General features: G+C 39.7%; 1 protein-coding gene across 2 annotated transcripts in view; it reads left to right on the top strand.

Annotated features, from left to right (window-relative positions):
• The window catches only part of LOC120786851 (retinoic acid receptor beta-like), a 145,503-nt gene that overhangs the window by 30,307 nt on the left and 94,359 nt on the right, over positions 1-20,837 (top strand). Inside the window, exon 1 of one of the 2 annotated variants that reach the window (XM_040122570.1) lies at positions 17,521-17,743. The exons of the other annotated variant lie outside the window; for it this stretch is intronic. Within the exon in view, the coding sequence (XP_039978504.1) occupies positions 17,587-17,743 (157 nt within the window). The 5' untranslated portion in view covers positions 17,521-17,586. Of the gene's footprint in view, positions 1-17,520; positions 17,744-20,837 lie in introns of those variants that run through there. 2 annotated transcript variants of the gene reach the window in all.

The following is a 20,837-nucleotide window of genomic DNA, read 5'->3' as shown; positions in this document are numbered from 1 at the left end:
CCAGATGTCCTTTTCCTCAGATGGGATTTTTAGTCCTTCCAGAATGTTTTGGGTCTGGCCCAGTATCTTCTCCACAGGGAGCCATTATCAATCTGATTAGGACGCCTGAACCTCAACTGGCTCCTTTCTTTATAAAGTAAGGAGCATTGGTTCTGCTCCATGGCCATTCCAGATATCTGAGGATTTCACACCATTCCTTAGCTATAGTAATTTTTCTCCATTTTCTGACACACAGGCGTGAGTGCCTAATCACACTAGAAAGTGGCAAGGTGAAATTAAAATAGGCAGCGCAGGAAACTTGGTGATGCAGTGAACAAAAGCTTGCAGCTGCTAACAGGACAGCACATTTACACAGGTTTTTTTTTGGAGGGGTTTATATTCCAGCAAACCAGGTTTACACAACATTGAATGGTGAGACGCAGCACATGGAAGTCTTAAGCCATGGTCACTCTGGGTTGGGAGTGAATTGCAGCCCCAATGGGCTCTAATTCACGAGTGAAGGTAAGATTTAATGCGATATTGACAGATTGCAGCGGGGTCAGCAGTAATAGGAGTTTTGTACAAGCCGTCTTTATTGGCCAAGTATGTTTGTGCATACAAGGAATTCCGGTTTCCAGTGGCTCAACGTACTCAATAACAATGTCCAGAGAGATACACATGGATATACAGCAAAACCAAGGGCAACAAACTGAGCAAAGATAAATAACATAAACATGTAGCTAGAAAAAATTAACAACAGAACCAACATACAATGTCTATATACAAGTCAACGATTTTCTGAAGTTGTAAACTAGGAAACAGGTAGTGCAAGGTGTGGGAGAGTGCCAGGAGTGCTGAAATAAAAAGTGGGAAGTGTAAGAAGTTACTTTATATACATTCCGAAGGTGGTTATAACAGTGTTTACATGTATACATGTCTATGTATAGTATATACAGCCTGATTGTACTTGTATTTAAGTAGTATTGAATTGTATTATTGTAGTATTGAATGATATATGCATGTTATTGCACAAATTGAGTATAAAACTAATATAAATATAATTTCTAAGTACAGTGGATGTTTATGTATTAGAGGGTTATGCACAGCGATTCTTCCTGATATTATATGATTGACTAACTGTAATCAGAGTGATGGCATGTGGGATGAAACTGCTCCTGTGTCTAGGTGTTTTGGCGTACAGTGTTCTGTAGCGCCTACCAGAGGGCAGGAGTTGGAACACGTTTTGTGTAGGGTGTCAGGGGTCTGCAGTGACTTTCCCTGCCCATTTCCTGACTATGAAGGTGTTGAAGTCCTGGATGATATCAGACGGGTGTCCTGAGGTAGAGTTTTTGGTGTAGATTGTGAATAGAAACAGGGAGAGAACAAATCCCTGGGGGCCTGGTGCCCTCCAGAAACCTTCTGTCTCTGAAGCCCCTTTCACACTGGACAAAAACCCCACAGACACCCACTAACATCTGGCTTTTGTCTTCAGTAGGAAAGGGTATGATCAGCTTGCATTCCTGGGTTAAGTGACTCTGCAGTAAGTATTTATCAGCTCCAGCTCCAATCAGCAGTGATGGAAACATGACACCTGGGCGGACACGCTAATTCCACCCCTTTTCTTCCTCTTGAGAAGAGTGAGCGCAGCCCCGAAATAAGTTTTAAAAACATACATTTATTGACCGAAACATCTGCCACGGAGGCTCCGTCAATCTGCACAGCAGCTAGCAGCTCACTCTCAGTCCTGCTGTGTAGGTCTGGCCCCTGCTGTTGCGGTTGAGACGAAAATAATCAACTATTTTTCTCAGAACGTGATGCTTATCAGAAGGATAAGCATGCACAATAATTGAATGCCATCCCTTCCTGTTGTAGTCTACAGGGTTGTCTCTGGGAGAACTCATCTACTGGCAATGGGAAAGGAGTTTAAAAGCCTGCATATATGCACTAATGTTGGTGTAAAAAGGGTGCAGTTGGTTGTGTCATTCCTGAAATGGATCGGGTCAGGGGTGTGAATGTAGATTTATCAGACCTACAATCAAACACTTTCAGATTGTCAGCCAGTTGATTGTTCTCCACAGTGCTGGGGGATGGGTTCCTAGCTAGTGACGTCCTGCAGGCCTCTCCACACTAACGCAGGGTCGTTAGCTGAAAACCTGTTTTTTAGCTGGCTTGTGTAGCTTCTCTTTGCTATTCTGATCTAATTGGTCTTTGTGTTTCTGGCCTGGCTGTACAGGATCTGGCCCAGTTGTACAGGATTCTGTAGGCCTCCTCCTTGGCCTGACGGAGCTGCTTGAGTTTAGCTGTAAACCAGGGCTTGTTGTTGTGAAAGTGGAGAAACTCTTAGTGGGCACACACGTCCTCACAAAAACTGATGAATAATGTCAGAGTGTCAGTGAGTTCAACCAGTTCTGTAGATGCAGCCTCAAGAGCAAGCCCGCAATCAGTGCAGTCAAAGCAGACCTATGGTTCCAGTTTTCCATCTGTTCCACAGATGACCACAGGCTTTGTAGATTTTAGTTTCTACTTGTAAGTCAGGAGAAGATGAACCAGACATCTGTACACCAGCCTTAGTTGACCGCTCTGTGGATATGAAAACCAGGCACCTGTAGAGAGCTATCTGGAGTGGAATAACCGTGCCAGGTTTCAGTGAAGCACAGGAGTGCCAAGTGTGAATATTGCAAGTTTGTCCTATCCTGTGCAGCAGTTCATCCATTTTGTTGGCCAGAGAACGGAGACGTACCAGGTGAATCGACAGGAGTGGTTTTAGGAAGCCCCGCTGTCTTAACTTGGCCATCATACTGGTATGTTTTCCTTGCCTGAATCTCCTCCAAGTCCCATAGAGAGGTGATGCTCCTCCAACCAAAATTCAATTCAATTCAATTCAATTCAATTTTATTTATATAGCACCAAATAATAAAAAAGGTTATCTCAGGGCACTTTTCATGTAGAGCAGGTCTAGACCATATTCGTTATAGTTCTATTTACAGAGACCCAACATTCCCCCATGAGCAAGCACTTGGCGACAGCAGCAAGGAAAAACTCCTTTTTAACAGGTAGAGACCTTGAACAGAACCCAGCTCATGATGGGCGGCCGTCTGCCCCGACCGGCTGGGTTAAGAGAGAAATAGAGAGGAAGGGGGAGGGGGGGCATAACACAGTAAAAATATAGCATAAAGATGTGTAACAATAATGAGACTAATAATAAAACTAATAAATATAATATTGAGTGAATAATTGTACTAATAAAACTAAATATAATAATAGATGGAATCATAATATTTGAAGCAGTGGGTGTTGAGCAGGATCATGGGAGCAGTAGGTGGTTTGCAGTCACAGATCCAGACTCTGCAGCACCAGGGGCAGAAAAACCTGCAAAAAGCGACAGGAGAGAGAAGAAGTCAAATTAGTAATGAGCATTGATGCCATATGAATGTTTGCAGACAGAATAACTTCAGTTTTGTCTGAGTTTAACTGCAGAAAGTTGGTGGTCTTCCAGGTTTTTATGTCCTTAAGGCATGCTTGAAGTTTAGCTAACTGATTGGTTTCACCAGGCTTCATTGACAAATACAATTGGGTATCATAAGCATAGCAACGGTAGTTTATGGAGTGTTTCCTATAAATATGGCCTAAAGGAAGCATATATAAGGTGAACAGGACTGGTCGAAGCACAGAACCTTGTGGAACTCCTAGACTAACTTTTGAGTCTATTGAGGATTTATCGTTAACGTGCACAAACTGAAACTGATCTGATAGATAGGACCTAAACCAGCTTAAACCACCTTTAAAGCCAATTAAATGTTCCAGTCTTTGTAATAGGATATGATGATCAATGGTATCAAATGCAACACTAAGGTCTAACAAGACAAGTACAGAGACAAGTCCTATGTCCGATGCAGTGAGAAGGTCATTTGTAACTTTCACTAGTGCCGTCTCTGTGCTATGATGCACTCTAAATCCTAACTGAAAATCCTCAAATAAACTATTATCATGTAAAAAGTCACACAACTGGTTGGCAACAGATTTCTCAAGGATCTTAGAGAGAAAGGGAAGGTTAGATATAGGACTATAGTTGGCTAAAACATATGGATCAGTACGCTTTTCAAGAAGAGGTTTAATTATGACTGTTTTAAAGGATTGCAGTATATAGCCTGTTAAGAAAGAAACATTGATTATATCTAGTAGAGAGGTGCTAACTAAGGGTGAAACTCCCTTAAGCAGCCTAGTTGGGATGGGGTCTAAGACATTGGTGAAGTTAGTTGGCGAAGGTCGATGGGAGAGAAACTGTCTAAGTATACATCAGGTTGCAAAGCTGTTTCTAAGGTGCCTGTGTTTGAAGATAAGTTGGTGCTGGTTGAGGGGCAGGACGTGGTGAATTTTGTCTCTAATAGTTAGAATTTTATCATTAAGGAAGCAGATGAAGTCATCACTACTGTGAGCTCTAGGAATATACGGATCAATAAAGTTATGACTCTGTCAGCCTGGCTACAGAGAAGAAAAGAAACCGAGGGTTGTTTTTGTTTTCCTCTATTAAAGATGAGTAATAGGCTGATCTGGCTTTACAGAGGGCCTTCCTATATGTTTTAAGACTATCATGCCAGGCTAAGTGGGATTCTTCCAGTTTGGTAGAATGCTATATCCTTTCAAGATTTCGTGTTGTTTGCTTTAATATACATGTTTGGAGGTTAAACCATGGAGCTAACCGACTTTGTTTTATTATCTATTTTAGAGCTGCACTAGTATAAAGTGTCATTGAGACTGCAGCACTATCAACAAGATGATCAGTGTGGGAGGGACTAAAGTTAGCATTGGAGTCCTTTGTTATATTGAAACATGGCAGTGAATTAAGTGCTTATGGAATCAGTTCCTTAAATTTAGCTACAGCAATATCAGATAGATATCTAGTAAAGACATTTTTGCCTAATAGTGTGTAGTCCAGTAACAGGAATTCAAAAGTTATTAAATAATGGTCCGATAAAAGAGGATTCTGTGGTAAGACTATTAAATGTTCGATTTCGATGCCATAAGTCAGAGCGAGGTCCAGAATGTGGTTAATACAGTGAGTGGGTTTATTTACACCCTGAGCGAAGCCAGTTGAGTCTAACAATGAGATAAACACAGTTCTAGGGCTATCATTATCAACATCCACATGAATATTGAAATCACCTACTATAATTAATTTAACTGTACTAAGAACTAAACTTGATAAAAACCCTGAGAATTCAGATAAAAATTCAGAGTATGGGCCAGGAGCATGGTACACTATAACAAATAGAATAGGCTTTAAAGTTTTCCTGTGTTTGTGAAGATAGGTGAAAATTTGTGTGAAGTGGACTGTCGGATGTTCAGCACTTCTTCTTTAGTGAAAATAATCATGTTGGAGTTGCAAAAAAGTGGAACAGATAAATAAAAACAGTGAAAGCACAAGAGAGCTAAGAACCGAGGCAGCCATCTGCAGCACCATCTTGGTACATTTACCCGTCTCCTGAGGTTTCCAAGTGCAAAGGCACAAATTTTCTCATCAAATTTCACCAAAGTTGAACTCTGCATGACACAATGATAACATTCCATGATTAGCTCAGGAGCAAATCCACCTATGGATGTGATTCTGTTGAAATAACTTGATTACAGCCTGAAGTTTTTACGTTAAGACCTGAGTCAAGTTCAGCTGGAACTGACAAATATCTGTATTCCACACCAATTTGAGGGCAGGGTGGTTCGAGTTTTGGAAAGTCAGATATGCCCAACAAATGGGCACTGCTCCTACTGTTAGATTGACAGGTGATCTCTTCGAAGAGAGTTTAATGAGTAGAAAGTTATGAGTTCTCAGCACCAGAGATAAAATACATATAAAACTCAACTAAAAACAGACTATCACATTCACAATTTCCAGACAAGCTTTTGCCAGAGCAAACAAATTTTGTTAGATGGATATTCACATTATATTGCATTATCTTATAATACGGAGAAGAAATACACCCACACACTCATGCACATGCATGTAGTGGCGCACAGATACACACATTCACTTACAGATTTGATTGGAAATGAAAATGATCCATCAGCCAATGTTTTGTATGAGACAGAGAAGTAAACAATGGAGGCAGTCACATTAAGACACTTAGACGGAAGTGTAATTACTGCTTCTCCATCGACCCAAATTTCCAGCAGGGGACCCATTGCTGAAGGTAGTTAGGCTGTTAGGAGTAAATGAGCTCACTTTATTGCCTTCTAGTTTGTAATGGGTCTCTCTTCCATACCTCTGGCCAGTGGTACACGTCTTTAACCAATCACAATCATCCTGCACAGTCAATGTTTATTAGCTATTGTCTTGTACAGAGCAGACAATAATGTGCAGTTGACTTGAAATGCCCTGTCGTGACCATGGGAGGCTTGCGCTTATAACTTTAACTTAGCACAGTTCAATCTCCAGCTGTGCAGCTGAGGGGTAGAGGTGGTTTATTAAATCTGTTGATCATGTCTCCCACACAGCAGCAAAATTATTATATTTATGCATGAGGTTTGGCTTTCGTTTATAGATTTGCTGATCAAATATCTGCATTACATCTGCAGCAATTTTGCAAATACTTCTACTGTGGAGTGTATCAGGTAACCAATTAATTTTGAGACACTTCTAATGAAAGGTGTTATGTTCAGCGTTTTACCATCAAGTCATTAAAATCAACCGCAACATTAAAACTAGTAACTGGTTTTAATGTTGTGGCTGATTGGTGTGTATATCATAGCAGCTGCTTCCTTTTTTATGACAGTCACCAGAAGATTTTGTAGACATACTAAATTCAGTCCAGAGCTATTTTTCTTCATTACAGCACATTATAATCCCTTTATCAGCAGATATAAATTTTTTTACTGAATAATCATGAAAATCAGTAATAATGCAATCAAGTAAAATTACATCTAATTTAATTTCACTGTTAATACAGTTGTCCAGTAGATGCAGGAGGTTTGAATTCTTGTTGAGGAGCCAGATCTCGTGTGAGACCTCAAATAATGTTGCAGGAACATTATTTTTGGGGAAATGATACTGAAAGTCTAGAGCCCCACTAGCAGCCCCCAAAGTGGCTTCAGTGTTCAGTAAACCTAGCAGAACATAATCAGTGTGTGGAACGGACAAGTTACTGACAATGCTGCTATTTTTAGTAAGTCTAAATAGTTTAGCCAAACTGGTGGCACTGCAGAAATGCTCACGGAGTCATGAAAATCAAGTGTTTTTCAAGAAAGGGGCATAAATGTTCTCAATATATTCTATATCAATCTTATCAGTAAAATGTAGAATATGTTGTGAATAACATTAATAGTTTGCCCAGTGGCTGGCACTAGAGCAATTAAGAGTCCAAATAAAAAGGGCTCTTCCTCCAAAGAGCATGAATGTGCTCAGAAAATTTTTAATGGAGTCACAGTATTAATGGCTCTTGCATTCAAGAGAAAAGCAGTTTTGCCAGTAGTTTTCAAGCAGCTGTTTATATCATGAACTCCCAATGTGTTTATAATAATACTCTACGCTTTATACAGTAGGAGAAGAATTTAAAGTAGCTAAACTGTAAAGTAGGTTTATAGGTCACCTTTATATGGTCACCTTTCATGCTAAAGAGCTTCAATGCACTTTGCTCAATCACAGTCTGCACAATTTTCAACGTTATACAGCAGTTTGGGGTGAAATAGCTGCCGTTAAGAGATCAACTGAAAACACTGCGTCCGTGTTTTTTATTACTTTTGAAATCTATTATTTGCTGAGCGAGAGCTCCCATCAGGGTCAGGCGGTCGCAGGGAGCTGGGGAATTGCAGGACAGGGATGTACCTCCTTTCTTGTTATGAGACAGAGACTGAAGCAAACACAGACAGGCACTCAGTGGGAAGTGTTCACAGTGCAGTCTCCTGACTGAGGAGGTGAACACAACTCTGAATCACGTGATATGATATAAACACAAACCACGTCAAAATGACATTCCTCACCATAGGGTTGTGTCGATCTGTCAGAGGCTGCTATTTTTAGTAACTGTAGTTAGGTAGTTACAGGTACAGTTTTCTCTTTTTAATAAGAGAAAAGTTTTACTGGCACTAAAAATCATTGCTGTATCAGACATCATTCCTCGATTTGGGAATGATTTAACTTAGTTTATCAGAGTTTAAGGTAAATCCTCCCAAACGCTCCACGTCGCTGCCGCATTTTACTTTCCTCAGTATCTCAATGTCAAACCACTTCCTGCTTTTGTGTATCCTTCACATTATCTTTTCCTGATAGGAAATTTGACTTTTTCTCACTTTTTGTGCAGGCAGCAAATATTTAAAAAAGCACACTGCATGTGCTCATTTCACAAACTTTTGGGAGGCTGTTGTTTGTTGAGGTGTGGACATGTAGTCCTGCTGCAACAAATATAGTATATATTGTGAAAAACAAAATGTATTGAAGGGATGATAACAAAATTTTTTTCAGCTCTTTGGTTTTGCTTGGTTTGAGATTTTTAGAACAAAGCGTTCTTATGTTTTCTGTACCTCTGCAGATTCACTGCCTTATGCTGGCTCTTAGTTTTTTTCAGTCTGTCCACATAGGAGGAAAAGCTCTTTGAATGAGGGAGCCAAACCAGAATAAAACTGCAATTTATAAAATGCTTTTGCTTTCTTGTGTATTTTTCTTGACAGTTTTAGGGGTTAATATAGAATGTTGACTTGATGTAAATGCTCCATTCACTGTGGAAAATGTTTCTTAATAAGGCCAGTTTTTTGTTGGTATAATGAAAACTGAATTCAAATGATCCACTGATGGATGGTTAAGGTTTAACTGCACTATAGCAACAATATGAATCAATGCTTTAAATACAGCCTCAAAGGAATAAGCTGTTGCTCCCCGCTCACACCTCCGCACATGTTCTACATAAATAAAATACAGTCATTTTTAAAGCTTATGTAACTGTGTGTGTTTCATTCTTAATAAGATAAAAATGTCCGAAATTGGACAGTATTTAAATCCATAAATGCTCCCTTACTGTTTAAATATGGAGAATAAATGCTAATGATGCATAGCGAAATGAATCCTAATCTTCAGTTTCACTCTGTGTATCATATTGCAACACAATGGCATAATTCCGACGTGAGCTTTGGCATGATACTTAACCTGAGTGGAAAATATATTTGCCTCTGCCATGCAGCTTCAATTAAATTACCAGTAGGCTAAGTCCAAGTGTAACTAAATATAGCTGTTATGAGGCTTGACCCACTGATGAATTGTGAGCACCAAATTCAGCTCTGTTCACAGATATGCTATGAAATAAGGGTTTCTTGTGGACAGGAACTGGGAATTAAACGTACACCTGAAGCTGCAGATTCGGTGGTTAAGATATCCACCCACTGGTTGTGTTGAAACTCAGCAAAAATGGCACCCGCTGCATGTATGTCTTCCTCAAAGCTGTCAGGCTTTGCCCGGCCTTATTAAATGATCAGTTTTGCCGTGTATTGTCACAGCCTGGTGAGTTTTGGCGGTGGTGGCCACGAACTGTGGCACACTGATGCCAATAAGGTGGCTTATCTTGATGGATGGGTTCATTATCACCTTCTAATTACTGGTGGATTTTCGGGTATATTCATTACCTGAGCTGACCTGGGTGGTGTGTATTTGTGTGTGTATCCAAGGGTTACTGTTACACTGGCTGAGCTGCAGGGGGTCAGCTGGTGTGTGTAGAGGGGGTCCAGGGGTTCCTGTTTCAGCTTTGCTGTAGGCTCCCTGCAATATTCATGAGTTCTGTGGGGATCACTGTGCTATGCAGCGCCCAGGCCAGCTCTGCCTCTCAAACTGCCTTCTTTACTCCATCAAATGCTACCACAAGTGTTAGTGTGCATCTGCTTTTCAGCGCGCTGACAACTCTGGCTACTGTTTATGTACCATACAGTATGTATGGTGTATGTGAGACTCTAACTCTACCATTTACACTTTTTCCTCATACATTCATTTATCGAGTAGGATTCTGATGTGAATTTTGAAGCTGATTTCAAGCTATTTCTGTATGGAAGCTATGAATGTTGGAATCCCCTTTAAAATTACACTGTATATCACAAGGGGCATATCATAATATAGAATAAACTTGCCAATCACTAATGCTTTCCACTAGTTTACCTTTTAAATACAAAATAATGGCAAAAAGGAGAAAGCATTCAATTTTATCAGCATTTTAAAACAAACCCTCTTACAGATCATTTAAAGGAATACACCCAGCAATTAAGTGTTACACGTCCATAAAATTGAGGAATTTGTTAGAGACAGATTAAAAAAGGAATGGTCAAACTCAAGCAGCAGAGGTCAAGATAGTCCTACGAGATAGTTTTACTGTTGAATATGGGTCAGGCTCTGAAAATACTGGACCTCTACACTTCCCATAATCCATCCTTCTGTTGCATCTCTTTTTAAGACCCTCCCTATCTGGTAAACAGCCTTGTCTGTCCATGTCAACTCCATGCCCCAGGTTTGCAATGTGGGATTTCTGTTAAACATTAGTTGTCTTCGAGTCCAAACTGTTTTGTCCATCACTCCTGGACATCAGTCAGAAGACTTGACTCAGCAACTTAATCTGTGCATGGACTGTTTCGGCTGAACACAGCTTTACAAAAGAGAGCATGCAACAGCCACACAAGCAGTCAAACAGGTTTGAAACAACTCTTCATTTTACACCGTCTGTTTTTCCAGAGCTTACAAAATGGGGTTGGAGCCCCTCGAGGATTCACAAATCTGAGCGGTCATGACATAATTTACAAGGTTAGGGAAATGAGAACAAAACATTTAGGCTGCACACATTTTCTGTATTTTTTGAACTTTTGAAAAATATTTGCTTTGTTCTTAAACTTAGTGGTTACTAAGGGTCACAAGCCAAAAAGATATGGAACCAGTTATCTAATCAGTGTATCCAAAATCATTCCCTCATTCAAACTTAACTAAAAACTAAGGAGTTTTGTATGGAAGACTATACTGAATAAATATGTTTTATTATATACAGAGATTTTAGTTGGAAAAATGTAAAAATGCTTTCTGAGACCACTTGGGTCATTCCATTGTATATCTTGCTTGCTCTATTTGACCCAATTGTAAAGCTGTGGGCCCTAGTGACATGATATTTCCCAGATCTCTGCCCTTAAGTTAGTGAAATGATAGTCAATACTGCAAAAACTAGACTCAAGTTAAGGTGAGAAGAATGTTATTCCAAGACAGCAAAATACAGGATTCACTGAAGCTTTTACAGAACAGCACCACTGAGGCTGCTGAGGAAATTCTGACTTCTCAGTTCAGAGAAACTAGAATTCAGATGTTGAATAAGGTCAATACTGAACTTTTAGCTACAGTTAGGTACATGACAGGACAGTGACACAGTTTTCGTTATTCTGCCTCTGTACACCAGCCAAAAATATTACATTAACCGTTTAGGAATTACAACTATTTTTATACATAGTCCTTCATTTACAGAGGCTCAAAAGTAACCAAAACAAACCAATATAATTATAAGTGAGTTTCACCAATAAAGGACAGTGAAGACTCATGGTGAAAATTATGGCCCCACTAGAAATAAAAAGAGTGGTGTGTAAATCTGTACTCTTAGTTTACAAATCTGTGCCCACAGTTTTGCAATCCATGCCCATACTGTTAAAATTTATAGGCTTTGTCTAGACTGAACTATCTCAGCAAATATTGGAGGAATTTCCCTTAAATTGTGTACATACATTCAAGGTCATTCTAGGTTCCCAGAAGATTAATTCTGCTTCTACTGACTTTTGTGATCACATTACTTGTCAACTAGTGCCAGCGACAGGTTAAACTTATTTGTTCTCAGTGAAATATTTCAAAAACTGTTAAACGGATTGCCACGACAGGTGGTACAGAAATTCATGTTCCCCACAGGATGAAACGTAATAACTTTGGTGGTTTCCTGACTGTCCATCTAGCACCATCATCAGGTCAAAATTTCAACTTGTCCATACCCTTAGTGCCTGAGAAACTAATGACAGTATCAGTTGTCTTTAAATTACTCAGCTGCACTTTGCATTTAGTTTTTATGTGGTGTCAGTCCAATTCACCAATAGTTCATACTCTAACCTGTAATATTAAAATACCAAGGTACCAGGTACCTTTAACTACCAGGTAACTGGTGGTTAAAAACCCTTAAGAGTATCAGTTGTCTTTAAATTACTCCCAAACTTCCAGCTTTGTTGCTCAGTAGGTCACACTTTACACCGTAATAAGAATGGGCACCAATTAGCTTAAAAAAAAACAAAATCAGTTATTTCCCAGATTGTTATCGCCCCACTCCCCAACTTCAGGTCTTGTTACCCACATGTATGTATCAGTACATACTGCACTGGTACACTCTTAGTTCAAGAATTTACACACACACACATTGCAGGCCATAATCTAAAGTGTTAAACTGTTAGCATAAACCAAATTTCCAGGGTGTATAATCCCATGTTCAGTATATCACAGACAAGTGTACAGTTTATTTACTAAAATAATGTAAAATATACCATTTCCACAAAAGCATCACAAAATACTTTTACTGAAGAGAAGCCAATAAATAAATAATCCACGCCGATGTTACTTTTTCTTTGTTTTTAGCAGTAAATTATAACTGACATATTGTGCATACATGTAGAATGAATATTCTGCACAAAGTAGTTTGAAAAGTTTTAAAAAATGTTTTGATATTGTTTTGGTGTCGTTCAAATGTGTCCCACGTCGGCGGGCAGAAATGATTACCGCTCTAAAAGCCTATGTTCTCTGTGAGGAGGCGCAGAACAAACACTTTTTCTAGTTTAAACTGCAGGGAATGGTGATGGGGTAGCAAAAAATGGAAAAAATGTAAATATAAGTTTTGGTAAAAGAATTTCTTAAGGTCTTGTAAATCCAGACATTTGGATGGGGAGAATAGTAAAGGCCCACAGCTTTTTCTGCTACAGGGCTCCCTGGTGGGTTAATCCAACCATGGATATAGCCTTGGCAGTGGTGAGTTTATATCTGCTGCTATTATTTCAGCTAGTTTTTTAAAGACATGTATTCTTGTCCCCAAATGACATTTATGTGTGGCTCCTGGGACAGTAAAGTCAAAGTGATAAAGTTGTTATAGGTGGTTTAATGGCTCCATAAGGCAGAATTAGACAGGTCTGACTGCAGGTTTTACACACACTGGCACTGCTAAAATGCTTTACTTCTGTCATAATGCTGAAGGGAAACAAGGGCCAGTTAGAGTATCTCAGTTAAAGACTAGCTTGGAAGCCCATTTAATAATTAAACCCTACAGAAATGGTTAATAAAACACGAATCTGTTCTTACTAAAGACCCAGATTCAAGGGAAAGTTGATGAGAGAAAGTTAAAAAAAAAAGAGAGAAAGAATAAGAATAGTGAGGAGGTTGAAGAAGATTAGATTGATAAAGAGGGTTACCTGGAATTTGTGTTGTATAATTTCAGGGCAAGACGTTGTACTAATCAAAAATGGGGGGAATGACAGGCAAATATTCTCTTTTTTTTTTTTTTAAGTTCTTTGATAAGTTTGGTTGCTGTTTTAAGATCTCATAACTTAACTGGGCACAGGTATCTTTACTAACAAACGGTAAACAATAGATAAACTCTTAAACAAAATGAATTATGAAATTTTAACCTGCGGTGGTACTATTAAGTCATCACACAGAATCGCATAAGCATGTACTGTGAGTGCATGATGATTAGTATTATATAATAATGTGCCCAGTATGTAGGAGGTTGAGTATTAAATGGAGCAGATGGACAGTTAATGACATTATGATATAATTTATATAATTTTCAGATTATTATATTCAAAGAAACTCGTTTTTGCAACTAATTGGCACATCTGGTTGTAATGCATCACAGTTATGTGGTATGTGAGTTATGTGGTACTGCCACTAAAGCCACTGAAGACAGTACATGATGAGATGGCAGACTCACTGTATGTGTATATGATTCAGCTGACTCTCAGCTCATGGGATCCGCCGTCCTGAATAATGAGTCATTAGCAGCTCCTGCTGTTGCCCACCACTGTGTAGTACCAACATCACACTCATCCAGGAAATATCCCAACACAGGACTTCTTCTGCAACATTTGCGATGGAAGCTTGTAAACTTTGCGCGTGAGATGTTACAGCTGCATCTGAAAATCAAGTATATTGAGCCTGAATACAAAATTAGTGGTAACAAAATGTACAGAAAGTCGCAGCAGTACTGCGCCTTTTAAAGTGTTATATTGGACTTTTTGATTATTATTAGTGTTACATTACTGCGTAAGCAGCATTTTAATGTTGTACCTTCTCGATGTAGAACAAATTTAAGATGCTTGTAGACTGTTATGTACTTTAATCCTGTACTTTAATAAGTTTATTATAGGTTTTATATGCAAGATCCTGCAAATCTTGCAAAGTAACTATTGCTATAATATAAACGTAGTCAGGGCCATAGGTCATGAGGTCATGTCCTTGGTAGTTTGGGGGATACAAACATGTTGAAAGAAATTTGTCAATAAAATAACTTAATTGTCTTTCTTTGTTTTGAAGGCCCTGCTTTCTTCCCTTCCATGTTGCAATTTTTTTTAACATTTACACTAAAAGACCTTTAGTCACACATCATAAAATAATAGTAGTAGTATAAACTCAGGCTTACTGGTCCGTCAGTTTCATTTTTATCAAACCAGCCAAAAAAAATTGTATGTGATATTGGACTGAGAGACAGGGTCGCACAGCCTGTCCCATTCAAGTGAATGGGGAAGTGGTCTCAGACTCATGGAACCCCCTGTATGTCAAAATCCCAGCTACAGCCCTGAATTTAGTGGTGAAGAAAGTACAGCATTTCCCTCTGTATCGCTGTATTTGGGTAAATGTACTTTCCGCCACTGTTTTTTACAGTTTCACTGCATGTACAGAAAAATTTGTCGCAGCATTTATGTGAACTGAATCGTCATAATTCAGTTCACATAAATGCTGTGACAAATTTTATTTGTGTGAGTTGTGGGGAAACTAAACATCTGTGATCATCAAAATGAGAGAGGCCATAATTAGAAATGTAATTTCAGAGTATTAATTAGCTGATTGTGTTGTCTTGCCTTGTCGTGTTATGATCGTGTTCATTATTATTCAACCTTATTTTGCTCATCTGATACAGCAAAACCACACAATACACCATAGTTCATTGGAGGCCGATTCAGTTCCATTGTTTCATAACTCAACACCCGTATACAGTGCACATTCAATTCAAATTTAGGAACACACACTACTGCACAATGAATAAGCTGTGAAAAAGCTCATCATGACAACCTGTGCAGTTACAGACAACAATTCAGTCCCATTTCATGCAAATCAGCCAATACATTAAGATCACTGGCTTTTCATGACTTTTTTCCAAATATCATGGAAAAAAAAAGAATCAGTGCTTCAGCAATGCATTTTCTTAAGGATGTGCTTTTCTTATTTTTTATTTTTGTCTGAATATATTATTATTGTAATTTAATAAATATAAGTTTTACATTTACATAAAACAGTGACATAATTTGGATTTAGCCTCACCTGTGTTAAGGCTTTCAGTAAGTCTAGTGGTCGCTCACAGAACGGCAGTCATTTTATGGGGGTGATAGGCTTCACATACTTGAGTCCAGATCTTGCAAAATCCTTGTAAATCTTGATCTTGTAATTTTTATTTTTATTTTTTATTTTTTATTTTTTTTGCCAATAATTTGTATCCTTTTAATGAAAAGCAAAAGAACGGGACAGGAGGCTCAAGAAATGGCAAATAAAGCTTCTGTTAGTGAAACATTCCACTCCAAACATTAAGATGACACTCGGGCGACCTCATGATCGATCACACCGACCAGATGATAACATGCCAGGTTTCAGTCATTTGTGCAATTTGTCAACAGAGTTGTAGTAATACTTCTTTAGCTTAAAATAAAAAAAATAACAAAAGTCTGTGTAAGATTTTGAGGACTGTGCAGTTCAAACATTGAAAATTCATGTATTCACACTACTACACACTGTAACAACTGTGAATAATCTCATTTTGATCACCTATACAGTTGAGTAGTTACATATTGTAATGCAGCCCTAATGAAGGAGTGTTTTAAAGAAACCACTGACTCAGCTAGTTTTCATATCATTATAAAGTCATCCAGAAATCATGCCAATAAACATCACTGCTTATGAAATCATTTTACCCAGGAAATATTTCTCTACTATTTTACTCCTTAATATTTTGATCTTGAAAAAAAACAATAATACAGATGTATATAACATAAGCAGCTGACATACTCTTCTTGTAAGTTGTTTGGTGAGGAGTGACTGATCCAACTCTGATCTTGTATCTTTTTTCATTAGTCTAATAGACGACCAAATAAAAATCAGTGGAGTCCAAATCTTTGTAAATCGCCATCTTCAGATTTTTTTTTTTTTTAAATCAATATTTTTTTTTGTCATTTTAATGAAGAGCAAGAGCCTCACAGGAACCTCCAGAAATGTCAAAATAAAGTTCACATTCAGAAATAATAGCCCCTTCTCTTTTGACCTGGTGATTGACGACACTGACCATGTCGGGACACGCGGCAGCCGTTGCTGCAGGTTGCCCGGATTAATGTGACAAATGAGACGAGACACAGACCTGTCTTTCTTTCTTTGCTCTGAGTAAAACAGTGCTACTTTGGAACTATAGAGATCAGTACTGTTGGCGTTGTCTATTGCCAGTCCTCTCTGTAGGAATTGGGGCATTTTTCTGTCACTGCGCACAAGCAGAAACAACATCATGGATCGGTTTGAGCTGAAGTAATACTTCCTCAGATTAAAATAAAATTAAAAAAAAAAAAGAGCACGTTTGAAATTATGGGGGACCTCCTGTATTTCATTCTTCTTCTCTCGCACAAAAAACAACCCCCCCCCCCTGCGTTTCTTCTCTCCGCCTTGTTCCGCGCTAGGGAGCTGCAGTGATGTCAGCCCGCCCGGGTCATTTGAAGGTCAGCAGCCCCGGAAGGGTTCACGCAAAGTTCACTCGCATATATTAGGCTACTCAATCTTTCATTCTCGGTGGCAAAAACTAGTTGGAAATGTGCTGCACAGGGGGACGGATGAGCCATTCGTCATCGGAGGGAAGAGCGTGGGCTTTTTAAACGCCGTCCGTGTTATTTTTGAGAGTAGGAGGGAGAGGGAGGGGGGGATCGTGCAGTTCAGGCGGGCTTTTACCGCCGCTTTCTCCGGTGTCGGGAACGATCCAGTGAAAACACGTCGGGACGTTACTATTAGAATGGGAGCGTCCCGTGTTCAGACGTCCGTGGCACGGCGCCGAGTGGACACGGCGCGGCCAAAGATGGCAGACTCGCATTCAGAGGAAGCCGTGGGACGTTCTGCCCCGAAATAATTCATGATTCTGGTGCGGGACGAATGAGAAGAAGAGGGGCGAAATCGGCCGTGCCAAGAAGGAGAAGAAGAAGGAGAGGAAGAGGAGGAGGAGGAGGGGGAGGAGGGGGAGGAGGAGGAGGGTGGAAGTAGCGGAGTTTGATGGAGTTGTGTGCGCTTATGCTCGTGATTTTGATCCTTTACGCACACGAGTAACAGAACGACGCGCCGTCAACATGTTTGACTGCATGGACGTGCTGGCAGTGAGTCCCGGGCAGATGTTGGATTTCTACACGCCCAGCCCGTCCTCCTGCATGCTGCAGGAAAAGGCTCTGAAAGCCTGCATCAGCGGACTGGCGCACAGAGAGTGGCAGCACCGCCGGAGCGCACACTGTAGGTCAAACTTCTCATCATGTGTTGTTGTTGTTATTACCACCTAGATTGCTATTCTCGGAAGGATGGATGGGCCAGTGCGAGCTGGGTCCACCACGATCCACAACAAGTTGCCTCAGAGGGCCCGCGGGTCAGATTAGTGCGGTGAAACCGGTGAACGTACCGAAAGAGGCAAGCAGCACTTTTGCTCGTTCTAAATTAGCCGGGGAATGTAAAAGTTTAGGGGAAATCTTGGAAAGAGGGCGCGTGGGAGCAACCACAGGCTCATCATAACAATATTAGGAGGAATATTCTTTTATAAAAACGCATCAAACGTTTCACAGGGAGGGTGTTTTATGGAGCAGCCCAGCGGCACGGGAAGGTGTAAATTTCTGGTGCTTGTCTGATTTAAATAAATAAATAAAATAAAATAAAAAGTTTGTTTTTGATGTGAGATTCAACGCAAAACTCTCCAGAACGTCATATTTCCCTCCCACCGCGCGCCTCGCGTAATTCTCGGCGGCCGGACCCGCCCCGAGCCGCAACCTGTATGGCTCGTCTCCGAGCGGCGGCACAGTTCAGAGAGCGGTGCGCTGAAGGAATGCGGCTGAGCAAACACGAGCGGCGCTTCCACTCCTTCCTCCCCGGCCGCACATGACAGGAGGAGCGGCAGACGAGCCGCGACCCGCGCTCTCTTGACACCGCGCTAGACCAACGACCCCGCGGACTTGTCGGGCAGATGAGCGGGAGCATGTCAGAATCTTTGAATCGGCCAATGCTGATGGATGGAGGGCTGCCGGTCTTTGTCCAGGTGAATAAGCGGAGGCTTTAGGGCTAGTAGCATTCTCTGGAATGTTAGAACTGATTCCCCCAGTTGAAAAAACCAGGAGAGAGAAATATCAATGCAAAGTAGCATTAATGTGACAGTTTCACTAAAATAGTCATGATAAAGCATCGGTTGGCATTATTCATTATATGAGGATAAAATAATAATTATTATTATTATAAGAGCCAAAAAAAAAAAAAAAGATGCAGGCTGGGTTGTAGGCCACCTGCATTGATAGTGACATTTGCCCCCCCCTAAAGTTTTTATAGTAACTGGATCATTTTCCTCCACTCACCACGCGCTCATGAGACACTTGTCAGTGTTTGTTTTTCACTGTCACCCTCTGTGATTTATCCTCATCTGGTAATGACCAGCCTCCAGCTGTCACTCCTCGGGAAGCATTTGCTCAAGGGCATTCAGTCAAAAGTGACTCTTATCAGTGGAGGGGAAAATGGAAAAAATTACAGCTGCCCCCTTTAACTTGAGCTTCCCCCCCAGTCGCTCCGCTGCGGTTCGGGGTTTGATGAAAAGGCTTCTGTTGGCACAATTTGAGTGATGGCAGAAAAACTGCAACTGATTAACATTCCCCTTACAAACGAATTTACTGATTATTTTCTCAGTTAATGGCTTTCCTTCTTAAATGTCAGAAAATCATGAAAAATGCCCATCACAAGTTCCCCGAGCACAAAGTGGAATCTTTAACTTACTTGCTATGCCCAAGCAACAGTCCAAAACCTATACACGGGACTCTATTCAATTTACTATTGTATACGACAAAGAAAAGCAGGAAATCCCGACATTTAAGGAGCTTAAACCAGCAAGTTTATGTCATTTTTGCTTGAAAAAAGAATCATACAGTTCATCGATTCTCAAAATTGTTGGCAATGAATTTTGTGGTGATCTACTAATCAGTTAATAATCTAATTGTCTGAGGTATAAAACAGACGAATGATAGGAATACAGCAGTGAGCTTAAGAGGTTTCATTTGCGTCATTTGTGTACAGGCAGAGTTCATGTTTTTAAAAAAGTCTGAAAATTTGGATGTTTTTCAAGCTAAAGGAAATAGGATTTCACCAATGACAGGGCTGTAGGCAGGGTTATAGAAATACTGAGGTCAGGTTTGCTCAGTGCCCTCCTTACTGCCCTCAGCACATTTTGACAAGACAATAAAAGATGGTTTCTAAAGCGTTTTCTTGTTATTAGGATATATTCCCGTCAGTTATTCTGGTGTGTGTTAAATTATATAATCTGTCATTTTTAATTCCTCACATGAAGGTTTAAATGCTGCTTTTATTGCATTGTTTTTGGTTATCGTAGTAACTGAAACCACTGTAGCGTTCATTTCTTTCTTTTAAATCAGGTTTCAGTGCTTGTCTCGTCAATAATTGTGAATTGCTCATTGCTCATGACGTAAAAGCCTTTTTTGAAGTCAAGCAGAAACATCCCTGAAAATACTTAAAAATGTACTTACATGTACTGTACAAAGACTCAATAAATCCATAAAGGGACAGTTTACTTAAATAAAGTTTAAATTAAATTGATTTTGAATGTAAGAGAACTGAGGAGAATACCGTAACATTTAGTAATTATGCATAGTTACTTAATATGAAACGTTTAAATGGTTTGTAGTTTGTAAAGATAATGAATTAAAGGCAGAACTGCAAAAGTCACTTAAGACTCGACAGGTTTGAATTTAGTGGGTGTCCATCCCTTTAAAAAGCTGACAGGGCTGTAGCCAGGATTTAACAATCCTGGGGTCAAGTCAAAGTTCCCCCATTGTCCTCTTAACCCTCCTCAGAAAATTTAAACCAGATATCAAAATGAAGCTCGCCCATTTTTTTCCTTTTTTCCTTTTTCTGTTTTTGCATAAAGGTCAAAATGCAACTCTCCCCACACTGCTAGGCATAGAAATCTGGTGCAGAAGGACTGAATCTTTTACTTATTCACTGGACTAAAAGTAGACAAAATTAAACATAGTGACTCTAAAAATACTGAAATCACCCTATAACATAACAACCATCTGTACGTTTTAAATTGTAGGACATTAAGTTGAGCCCAGGTTGCTAAACGAAATCCAAATTGCCCCCAACATTAATGACTACATGACCTACTCAATAGTAGCCGCAGCCCTGCACCTTTTGCCATTGTCATACTGAAGACACTGTGGAGCCTGTTTGATTTAATTCACCTCCATTAACTCATTTCACTTGACATAGAATTCAATTAGATGACTAAATGAAGCCAATATCTTTCTCTCGTGGCATTTAACATAATGTTTGGTTTACACTG

The sequence above is a fragment of the Xiphias gladius genome, chromosome 24 (assembly GCF_016859285.1).
Source record: "Xiphias gladius isolate SHS-SW01 ecotype Sanya breed wild chromosome 24, ASM1685928v1, whole genome shotgun sequence".
In the NCBI taxonomy this organism is placed as follows: Eukaryota; Metazoa; Chordata; class Actinopteri; order Istiophoriformes; family Xiphiidae; genus Xiphias; species Xiphias gladius.
The sequence above is the reverse complement of the archived record's forward strand: the minus strand, read 5'-3'. Positions and strand labels throughout refer to the sequence as shown.